Below are 11,277 nucleotides of genomic sequence, written 5' to 3'. Positions count from 1 at the left end.
CTGGCCCTGCAAGCTGACCGGGGCTGGCAGCCTCTTTTCCCCCCTTCCTTGCCCCCTCCGCTGCTGCGCCCCAGGAGGAGAGGCAGCTAGCTTGGAGGGGACCAAATTCTGGGTCAAAGACGGACAGCGGGTGAGGGGGACCACCCCAGGCTTTTGCGGGGGAGACCATCAATAGAGGCAGCGATGTGGAGGACAGGGGTAGCAAGGGATCTTGGGCCCCTGGCATCCCCCTTCCCCCCGTAGTCTTGCAGGGATCCCCCAGGAACCCTGGAGCCCCAAGGTCACTGAGCCACCCCCTCCCCAGACTAGTGGTACAGAGAGAGGGAGCTGCTCATTTCCAAAGACGTTTTCTCCCCCTGGAATCTGGATACTTTCCCTGGGGAGCTGCTACAAGAAAAGGGCTCTGCTAACAGATTCCCGTGCAGATAAGTTGGCATTTAAAAGAGAAAGGGACACTGCCCTCCTTTGAAGGGTGCATTGAGGAGACAGCCCCACCCATCCTCTGGTCAGGAGGCTCCTGGGGCCCGGGGGAGCCTGGGTGCCCCAGCCTGGGGCGCACCCTCCCTGGGCCCCGCCCGACTAGTAACCCTCTTCTCTCCTTTGCAGAAGACCGGAGCCTGGCTGAAGAGAAGGGACTGTGCTGTCAGAACCCCGACTGCATGGACAAGGGGCGGGCGGCTAAGGTAGGGTGGCTGGAGGGCCTGGGAGCAGCTGGGGGCAGAGGGGACAGGGCTCTAACCGCTCTCTCTGTCCAGGCCCGGAAATCCACAGGGCCCTGGCAGGGGTGCAGCTGGCCTGGCTACAGGGTCGTGTGGGTTCAGGGGTGGGCAGGGCCGCAGGGTGGCTGGCTTAGGAGGCAGAGGGGCTGACCCCAGTTCAGAAACAGTGGAGCGGGGGGAACTTCTGCAAGGGCAGCTGAAGCAGGGGTGCCCCAGAGCCCTTTCCTGCACTGCAGTCCTTACAGCCCTGAGGTGACAGGAGCTGCCGCTCTATGTCACGGATGAGGAAACTGAGAATCAGCAAGAAGGGACACCCCCCCTCCCGCCCCCCACCAAGGTTCCATTCCATTGCCCAACGGGCACTCTTCCTGGGGCACCAGGCCACTCTTCAGGCCTGGGCATGGGTCAGGGACACTTTGGGACTTTGTGATAGTGACTATGGGCCTGGGGATGACAAAGGGAAGAAGGGACCAACTGGTCCTGGAGTGTCAGGACTTGGGAGCTACGAGTGGACAAAACAAGAGGGATAAGGATAGCAGTGACGGTGGGGCACTTCTGCCTGGTTCGTGCTGGGCTCTGTGCCTGCTGTGCTGTGGCAGCTCTGCTGGGAAGGCGTCGGTCGTTGCCCTGTTTTCCAGATGAAGATACCAAGGTTCAGAGAGGTCCTGTGACTTGGAGGAGGCCCCACAGCTCAGGAGAGACCGAGCAAGGGTTTGAACCCAGGTTTGGCCCCTCCCAGCACGCATTTGAGTGACAATAGTTGTAACTGCCACAACTCACTGTGGACACTGAGGACTCTGTCTCCTCCCTCTGGCCTTCTGACATCTGTCCTGTCATTATTCTCATTTATAGTTGAGAGGTAGCAGCCCACCTAAGAACACATCGCTAGGATGTGGTAGAGCTGAGATTTGAACCCAGAACACAGATCTGTATGGTGCCAGAGCCCTGTTCCTAACCACTGTGTAGCTCAGCTCTGCCAGCTGCAGGTAATTAAAAATGCCACCCTGTTATCCCCCTCCATCCAGACACACACGCTTACATTCTGCACAGGAAGACCACGGTTAGAAGGAACGTGGAGGACTGTTCCGCAGGCGAGGAGAGGAGGGGGAGGCTTCCAGTTGCCGTGGTCACCAGGCAAGGGGGTGGCTGTGATGTCAGATGCAATCTGCTGGCACGGATGGTGCCTGGCATCGGGGCTCTGGTGTTGGCTGGTTGCCTCTCCCCCAGATGGGGGCTCCTGGCAACAAACTGGCCTCAGTTATCCTCAGTTACATCCTGCCAGGGGCCTGCAAAGCCTTGGGCCCTCTGCCTGACCCACAGGGATGACAAAGGGGTCCAGGCCACACTGTCCCAGCCTCTTCTGTGGGCAGCTGCTCCTCCTGGGGCGGGCCCACAAGCTGCCGCAGGAAGGGCCGGGGGTGAGGCCTGTGAGATGAGAGCTGGTGTCAGAGCATGTGTGGGCCCTCTGCAGCTTCCAGGTCCCAGCCCTGGGCTGCCTGCAACTCAGCATGGCTGACATTGGCATCAGCAGCCAGAGGGTCACCCAGCCTGCAGGGGGAGAGCCCAAGTCCTATCACTGGTGGGACCCACTCTGGGACAAATGACACAGACTTGGGGGACAAGGATGCCTGAGCCTCAGAGGGAGAAGGGCTAGTCAGGGAGGACATCCTAGAGGAGGTGACCTCTGGTGGAAGTGAAAACGTGGATAGGCAGAGCAGAAGCCAAGGGCCCTCCAGAAAGGGGGGACTGCCACAGGCAGAAGCGCAGAGGCAGGAAAGAAGGGGTGGGAGGCAGGTCTTGCCAAGGGTATGAGCAGGCTGGAGCAGAGGGTGAGAGGAGGTGAACGACACCCAGGTTTGGTGAGAAGGAGGAGAGAAGAATATCCTATTGTTGTTTTCTGTTTTCTGGCCACACCGCGTGGCGCGTAGGATCTTAGTTCCCCGACCAGAGATCGAACCCGTGCCCCCTGCAGTGGAAGCGCGGTGTCCCAACCACTGGACCACCAGGGAAGTTCCAGAATATCCTATTGTTGGTGATAATAATAACCAGCAGGCAGGTTGTTGGGCCCTCATGCTTGTCTCACTGAACCCTCGAGGGAACCTCAGAAGAAATGCATTATTATTATTCCCACGTGAAACATAAGGAAACTGAGGCTCAGAGAGACAAAAGAACTTGCCCACATCACACAGCACGACTGGCACAGCTTGGCCTGGAGTGAGACAGAGAGCATCGTTCTCCGTCTCCTCCCCAGCCATTCGAGGACCGGCTGGCAGGATGTGACTAGCTTTCTGAAGGAGATGACGTCATTTATTCATTCACCAAATCAGCTTTAAGCACCTGCTGTGCCAGGCCTGGTTCTAGGCCCTGGAGATCTCCAGGGAACAAAGGTTCTGCCCTCCTGGAGCTGCATCCCAGCCCCACTGGGAGGAGGAGGGAAGTGAGGACTTGGGTTTGTCAAACTGGCCCCTCAGGCTACCCTGGAGAAGGGCCATCTTCCAACAGGGCTGGACCCTTCCTCTTCCAGGCCCACCCTTGAGGGGTTTTTTTGTTTATTTATTTATTTTTATTTTTGTCTGCATTGGGTCTTTGTTGCGCGCGCACACGGGCTTTCTCTAGTTGCGGTGAGCGGGGGCTACTCCTCATTGCGGTGCGCAGGCTTCTTATTGCGGTGGCTTCTCTTGTTGTGGAACCTGGGCTCTAGGTGAGTGGGCTTCAGTAGTTGTGGCATGTGGGCTCAGTAGTGGTGGCTCGCGGGCTCTAGAACTCAGGCTCAGTAGTTGTGGCGCACGGGCTTAGTTGCTCCATGGCATGTGGGATCTTCCTGGACCAGGGCTCAAACCCGTGTCCCCTGCATTGGCAGGCGGATTCTTAACCACTGCACCACCAGGGAAGCCCCACCCTTGAGGTTTTATTTGAGCCTCTCCTGGGTGCTGGGGCTTTTGAGATAAATCAGCCACCTCACCCCTACCTCCTGTCCCTGGAGTTCACTCTAGAGGGATGGGGATAACCAGGATGGGCTTCCTGGAGGAGGATGCTGGTGGCCAGAGAAATGAGGGGGTATTGAGCTGGAAGAAAGCTGAGTGAGCCAGGAGGCTTTCTGAGGATGTAAGGAGGGAACAGGGCTGAGGAGGGGCTGGGGAAAGGGAGGCAAAGCTGAAGAGGGAACACCCTGATGTCCAGGTGAGGTGTCTGGATTACCTGCCTTGGGGATGACCGGAGGGAAGTTGTGTCCCTACCCTTCCCCAGGATGAAGATGTATAGAGTAGCCCACACCTGGGAGCTCCAGGGTCACAGCCCACCCCTTTCCCGCTGCGTGACCCTGGGCAAGTCACTACACCTCTTTGAGCCTCAGTTTCCTCATCTGGAAACTGAGGCTTCTCAAGTTGCAACAAGGGTGAAAAAGAGGGCTTACGTGCGAACTGCTTAGCACAGTGTGGCTTGCTGCAGCTGTTCAAGAGGATGCTATCTGCAACCACGTGTCCATCTTCCTTGCAGGGGGAGAGAAACCCCTAGACTTCGCGCGTGTCCTCCTTCCCCTCCCTGAGATCTGAGACCTCCTTGGGTTCCATCCCAGACCCCAGCCAACCACACCCAGCCAGACAAATGTTTATTGCACCTCTGTCCAGTTCCCAGGGCAGGTGTCCTGTCGGGGAGACGGAGGAAGTCTTTGCTCCCTCTGTCCCAGGGTGCCGGGTGATGACACGGTGGGTGACCCCGCCCTGCTGCAAGTTAACCACGGGGCAGAGTCTGGGCTCCCTTGGGCTGTGCACTCTGAGGAAAGTCTGTACAGGGCACCTCGGGTCACAAGGGGACATGGAGGAGGGCTGACACTGGCCTAGGGGACCACATTTGAGGGGACAGAAGACTTGGGGGTGTTTATCGTGGAGATGGGACCCTAGGGCATCATCCTTAAAGGTATTAGTTCTAGCAGCCGCCATTTACTCATCACCTACTGTGTGCCAGGCCCTGCTTTAGTGCCTCACCACAGGGACCTCATCTAGTCCCCACCCGCACCCTGTGCAGTAGAGACCACCCCATCTCCATTTTAGAGACAAGACACTGAGAAGCAGGGAGGTGCGATGACTTGCCCAGGCAAGGCCAGAACTCAAACAGGTCTGTCTGTCCTCAGAGCCTACCATTTCTAAGGAGCTGTCAGGAGGAAAGGGAGTTGAGTTTTTCTGCATGGGTCCCAAGGGGCCTGGCAGGGAGGTGAGCTTTGGTTCAGTATAGCCAAGAGTTTCCAACAGCTGAAGCTGTTCCCTGATGTATAGATAGTGAGTACCCCACCCCTAGAAGTATTTAAGCGGAGAGAGTGGAGATTCAATTTGATGACTTCAGAGCTCTCTTCCAGCTTAACAGTGGGCTGTGAGGTGGCAAGGATGAGTCGGGAGGGTGGTGTGTGTGTCTAGGGGAGGGGTTGTCAGATGAAGACCAGTGGCCACAGGGCAGAGGAAGGGGTGGATCTGAGGTCCTTGTGGAGAAAGAATGGGCAGGATGTAGTGAATAATGGGAGAGGGAGTGACCTATTCTCCTGGGCAATGCTTTGGGGGTAAGAGGTAGGAGGCCAGCCAGGGTGCCCTTGAGAATGGCCAGATTCTGGGGATCTCTGGAGGTGGCTGGTCTGTGGAGATGCTAGTCAGCTGTAGACAGGGGGCAGTCCAGTGTGCAGCTGGAGAATGGGGCAGGACCAGAGGAGCAATGCAAGGGGAATTTGGGGGCTTTGGCTAAGTAATTTGGAGTGGAGAAGGTGAAGGCCCGGGGTGCCCAAGAGGCAGAGACAGAGGACCCACCTCATGCTACCTGGCGGAGATGAGCTGCTTTGGTGTGGACCAGCCCCAGGAAGGTCAGTGCTGACAAGGAGGGTAGCTCCCATTAGGAGGGGGCTCCAGCAGCCTGGAGGCCCAGGCCTGGTGAGGGGCCTGATGGAGGTGGTCTAGAACTGGCAAAATGCAGGTAGGCCTGAACCCGGAGGCTCCCGCGGGGGTCCCAGTCCAACCACGCCCATCTGCTAGCTTCGGTAATTAGGGAAGAGGGGAGGTGTGCCTGGGGCTGGGTGGCCTGCTTTCTCAGTGGGATCCCTGTGTCCCCAGACACTATCTCCACCTCCAGTCCTGAGGGCAGAGTTATTCTAAACTCAAGATGCTGGGAACCACCAAAGGGCGGAATGGCCCCCTTTTTCAGGACCTGCCAGGCGTAGGCCAGGAAAAAAGAGGGAGGCACGGAGCAAGGCGGGCCCGTTTCTCAGGCGCCGTGGAGGGCGCCGTTCAGAATCCAGCGGAAGCGAGCCTGGCTTGGGGCGATTCCCGGGACGGGCTGGGCCTGCGGGTCCCACCCCGCCCCGCGCCTGGACCCCGGGGGGCAGCGTCCCGCTGCGGGCCCTAGGCGGGGGCGGGCGAGCTCGGGTCTTCAAGCCCAGGTTAAAGACTACAGACTTTGAACTTTCCGCAGGTCTGTAAAGGGCAGCCCCCTCGGAAACAGTGACAAGCTCCTCCTCCCCTCTGTCCACAGCGCGGACCCTAGATTAGCTCCAAGCGCCGGCCGGCCCTCCTGCCACCCACCCTGGGCCGCCGGCTGGGGCGCCGGGCCCTTCCCGGGACCGCAGACCCTCCCCCGTCCCAGCCGGGCGCGCCGATGGTACGTCCCGGCCCGCCCAGGTGGTAGCGCCCGCGCCGGCCTACCGTAATTCCCCTACGCCCAGCGCCCCTAGTCGGCGCAGAGCGGACCGAGCCCGCCAGGCGGCTCCGGTCCCCCTCTCCCTGCGGGCCTGTCGGACTCTGGCAACCTTGGCCCGAGCCCCAGCCACTGGGTAGGAGAACCTTGTCCCTAGGTGAGTCTCACGGGGAAGCTGGGGTCCGGACGGGGGTGGGTCCGGGCGCCAAGACTCTCCCTGAATGAATGAACAGAACCCTGGGTGAAGGGTCCCGCACAGTCCTAGGCCAGCAGGTGGGTGTCGATGGGCGCCACTGGCCCTGCCTCCGCTTACTTGAGGGTGGAATGGGCTCCAGCGCCCGCCTCCACAGTGACTCTAGGGTGCGGTCGGCTGGGAGACATGGTCGTGAGGAGTCTGCAGGGCCCCAGCCCTGGTGTGAGGGCTGCTGGCGGGGCGAGGGCAATCTGAAGGGGCTTTGGCGCGGCTTGGTTGGGCAGTTTCGGCAACCTTGCCCCACCTGGGCGTCCGAGTCGGTCCCAGGCGGAAGGCCCTCTCGAGGCCGGCAGGGGGCGCGAGAGTCTGCACCTCAGGCAGCCTGGGCGAAGCCTGGCCCCCGCTAGGGGGAAGGGCAGAGGGACAGGACCCATGAAGCCAGGAGAGGCCCTGGCCCACCTTGATGAAAGACTGAGGACTTGGAGGCCCAGGGGGCCCGGGGCCCCACAGATTCCTCCATTGCCTTCCCCAGGTTTGGGGGGCTCTAGGAGGATCTCACTATTTCTCTGCCCCTTTGCCAGAGTCCAGGCACACAATGGGACCCAGCAGCCATCCCTAGATAGAAAATTCTAGAGAACTGGCCAGTGCCCTCTTCACACAGGTGGGGAAGGGCAGAGGGGTAGATGGGCCCCAGAAGCAGGTCTCCCGCAGCCCAGGCCTGTGCTCTCTGCCCCACTCCCTCCCAAGGAGGCTTTTGTGTGGCTCTGAAGAAAGAGGCGCCAGGAGAAGGGCACAGGCTGCCACGCCGGGGTCCTGGCTCCAGGATCTGGCACATCTGTGCAGGGACTGGGCAGGAGGTGAAGTTCGTGAACCACAGCCTTTCCTTCTCCCCCTAGCACCGACCAGTCCCAGCTGTTCGGCTCCCTGGGGAGGAAGGGGCCTTGCTGGCTTCTGCAGCTGGTGCAGTAGGGCTGGCCTGCAGAGAGGTGCTCTACACCCCTGCCGTCTGCCCGGCACAGGGCAGGGCCTTAGGGCAGGCTCTGCGTCCGGGTGGACCCCAGAACCCGAGGATGAGGGGTGAGGCCGAGACCTAGGGGAAGGGAGGAGCCAGGTGGGCCGCTGGGAGCAGGAGAGCAGCCTGGCAGAGCTGGCTCCCCACCGGCTGACGTGCCCACGCGTGCGGCCTCCGCCCCTGGATTTCCAAAGTACCAGATGGGGCCCTGGGGCTGGTAGGCTCCCAGGGGAGCTTAGCTTGGGTAGAGAGCCCCTGGGCAGGGGTATCCCCCTGGTCAGGGAGCCCCAACTCCTGGTTCTAGGCCAGTCTTCTGTGGACAGAGCACAGAACTGGCTCCAGACCTTGGCCCAGACCTGTGACCTCTCCTAGACAAGGAGCTCCCTCTCCCACTGCAGACCAGGCTGGGGCCCCAGCCCACTGTGGGGGAGGGGATGCCCACAGGCCTCTGCTTTTCTGGGGCTGGGGAGGTGGTGCTGGGCGGGAGTGGGAGGGGGGCTCCTGCCTTGGCGACTCCATTATTCATCAGCCCCAGCATCTGGTTTCTGGGTATCAGTTTCAACAAGCCAGTCCTGACTCATGAGCCTGGAGCTGTGGCTGGGCTGGGGAGGGGCCCCCTCCCCAGGGAGTCAGGGGCCAGGACCTTTTGGGCCTGCACACGGGCCATTTCAGCTCTCTCGTGTAGAGAGGAGGTGGGAACCTCAGAGCCTGCTGAGGCCTCCTCCCTCCCCTGGTGCCGGGGCCTTGGGTGCCTTTCCTCCCCTGCTCTGCAGGTTTCTTGACCCTGCACTCTTGGCTCTGGGGCAACAGGGCCCTGGCTTTCTAAGGAGCAGCCCCAGCCCGGGATGGAGGACCCAAGCAGGAGCATGATTCAGGGTGGCCAGAACCTGGTCACTCAGGTGACCTCTGGTGACCTGTCCTGGCCCAGCCCTGATGGTCTCCACTTGATGCAACCTGGTTACCCCAGGCCCGTGGGCTTGGGGATCTGCCCTGTCCCCAAGGGGGTGGACCTCAAGGCCCTGCTGCCCAAACCACCACTTGGCTGGTCTTCATGTCCCCATGCCTTCCCTGTGCCTGAGGCACATGGGTAGTGGTCCAGTGGGCACCTGCTGTTAGTACAAGTCACTTTACCTTTCTGAACCTCAGTTTCTTTGTCTGTTGAATGGGGGTAGTACCAGTGTTTCCTCCTTATGGTCTTTTAGAAGAGTGAACAGGACTTGGCACAGGCCTGGGCACTTGGGACTGCTCAGCGGCTGGCCACGGGGGGCAGCAGTAGGGGCAGGGGGCATGTGCAACACCTCCAAGCTTTGAGGTGGAAACGGACCTGCCTGGGGCCAGCAAGCCAAGGTCATGGATGCTAGGAGGAAGGAGAGAACCTGTGGACAGGCAGTGGGGAAAGCTTTGTTGACTTTTGGCCACAGAAAGCGACATCCTGGCCAAGACCTTTCGGGCCCCAGTGGCCTTCTCTGGCATGAAGCCCCTTCCTCCGCTTTCATTCATCCATTTATCGTCTAGTCTGCACGGAGCACCTACGGTGGCCAGGACTATTCTAAGTGCCGAGGATGAAGCGTGGGCCAGACAGCCAAGACTCCTGGCCACTGGAGAGGATAGTCTAGCAGGGAAAAGTGATAATCAAGAAGGGAACAAAGAAATAAAATAATTTCAGGTAGTAATAGCTGCTTCGGAGGAAATAATTCAATGTAAGGGGTTTGAGCGTTCCAGGGTAAGGGGCTATTTATTTTGGGAGAAGGGTGAAGGCCTCCTTGGGAGGTAGCAGTTAAGGTGGGGCCCAGTGCCAGCTGTTGGAAGATCAGGGGCACATTGTGTCCCAGACAGAATGCAGAGGTGCAGGCTCTGAGCTTGGTGAGTTGTAGGGATGAAGGAATCCAGCACGGCAGACCACCCTGTGGAACTGGCCAGATGGCACGGTAGGAGCCAGGCCACAGTTGGGATTTTATTTTAAGCAAGATGGGAAGCCACAGGAGGGTTTGTAGGGGAGTGACATGATCAGGCTTTAGTTTACAAGAGATCTGCCAGTGGTGTGGACAGGGGGATGGCTCAGGATTTGGGAGCAGAGGGGGTCCTGGAAAGCTCCTGGCCCGAATAAATTGCTGCTCTCCCACCCTCTTTCCACCCAGAACCAGATTGAGGGGGAGCTGACTAGGGGATGGGGGGGGCGGGCGCTGATGACAGCATGTCCCCCCTCCCCCATGGGTCCTGAGGAGTTCCCCAGGGAGGCTATTCCAGAACCTCAGAGTCAAAAGTCTGGGTGTCAGTCCTGCCTGTGGACTTTTCCCTCAGTTTATCCGCCACGCGATGAATGAAGATAACAGTGTCCGCCTCCGCCTCCCAGGAATGAGTGTAAAAGCGCTTTGACAACCTACAGTGGGGACCCCGGCACCACACCCCAATCCTGGTCGGCGTCCTCGCCAGTCTCTGATGAGCGCCCCCTGGCGGTAGGGCACCCGGAAGCTCCCGCGTGGCCCCTGGGCCGGAGGGACCAGCCCGCAGCAGTAGGGGCCTCACGGAAAGCTGAGTTGGGCTGCGGGGTTTTCCGCGACACCCCCGTCTCACTGTGCTCCTGGAGGCTCCCCAAGGACTACCCTCTCCGCCCCGCGCGCCTGCCTTCCGCCCGCCGCCTCCACCTGTGGTCACCGGCGCCCCTCTGCTCCTCTGCCAGCACCACTGGCCTGGGCAGTGGGAGCGGGGGTCCCCCGGGCTCAGGCTCTGAGGCGGGGGTCTCTTGGATTGTGGGCGGGCACTAAGAGGACCCTCAGGAGGGCCTCTGAGCGCCGGTTGTGGCTGAGGCGGGGAAGTCGGTGGTCAGAGCAGAGACAGATGTCCTCGGGGCTGGACAGGGAGCGGGGGTCTGAGGACCCGGAGGGGGATGTGTCCCTGGTCCGGTCCCCCCTTTTCTGCCGCCAGCATTAAGGGCGCTCCCTCAGGGGAGGGGGAAGAGGTCCCCCGGGCTGAGGCTCTGGGGCGGGGGTCCCCAGGGCTGGGGGGAAGGGACTGAGATGCCCTTTCGGCCGGGAGGGATCTCCTGTGCCCCAGCCGTTTGCGTTGGGGTCGGGATGGAGGTCTGAGCAGAGTGGGGTGCCCGCGGGACTGGGCGGGGGCCGGGATTCCGCAGTCAAGGCGAGGGCGTTTGTCACCGGCGGGCCCCCTGCCCCCAGCATCCAAGGAGCTCTCCTGGAGGAAGGAGGAGGTCCGGGAGGGACCCTCTGAGCCCGGGACCTTTGGGCCGGGGGTCAGAGCCGGGCTGCGGGCGGGAGGGTGGGTGTTCCCCGCCCCCGGGGTCCCGGCGCGCTCAGCGGGCGGGCGCGGCCGCACAATGGCAGGAAGCGGGGCTCCGCGCTTTGTCCGGCGGGCGGCGCAGACCGCCGCTTCCTCCGGCCGCCATGGGGACGGGACCCGGCGTCTCCGGGCGCCGCGCGGCCTCCAGGCCGAGCCCCGGGCTGCCCTCCCGGGACTCCGAGCCCGGCTGGGCGGGGTGTCGCGGCCGCCACGGGGAAGACCAGGTAGGGGAGCGGGGGGCCGGGCGGGGAGGCCGGGGCGGGTGCGCGCGCCCTCGTCCGCGCGCGTCTCTAAGCGGATGGGCAGGCGGCGGCCGAGACCCCTGCCCCGGGGGCACACCGCGGGGGTGCGGGGGGCGATGAGGGGCTGGGGGGCCGGGGGGGGGG

General features: G+C 61.5%; 1 protein-coding gene across 2 annotated transcripts in view; it reads left to right on the top strand.

Moving 5' to 3' along the window:
* The first annotated feature begins 611 nt into the window (after positions 1-611).
* Positions 612-11,277, top strand: part of PLEKHG5 (pleckstrin homology and RhoGEF domain containing G5) — a 28,058-nt gene continuing 17,392 nt past the window's right edge. The window contains exon 1 of one of the 2 annotated variants that reach the window (XM_007453293.1): positions 612-683. In XM_007453293.1, the coding sequence (XP_007453355.1) occupies positions 660-683 (24 nt within the window). In that variant the 5' untranslated portion in view covers positions 612-659. Of the gene's footprint in view, positions 684-10,995; positions 11,116-11,277 lie in introns of those variants that run through there. The other variant, XM_007453291.1, reaches the window with a different exon arrangement.

This window comes from Lipotes vexillifer, unplaced genomic scaffold, assembly GCF_000442215.2.
Source record: "Lipotes vexillifer unplaced genomic scaffold, Lipotes_vexillifer_v1.1 scaffold575, whole genome shotgun sequence".
In the NCBI taxonomy this organism is placed as follows: Eukaryota; Metazoa; Chordata; class Mammalia; order Artiodactyla; family Lipotidae; genus Lipotes; species Lipotes vexillifer.
This window is presented reverse-complemented; position numbering and strand designations above follow the sequence as displayed.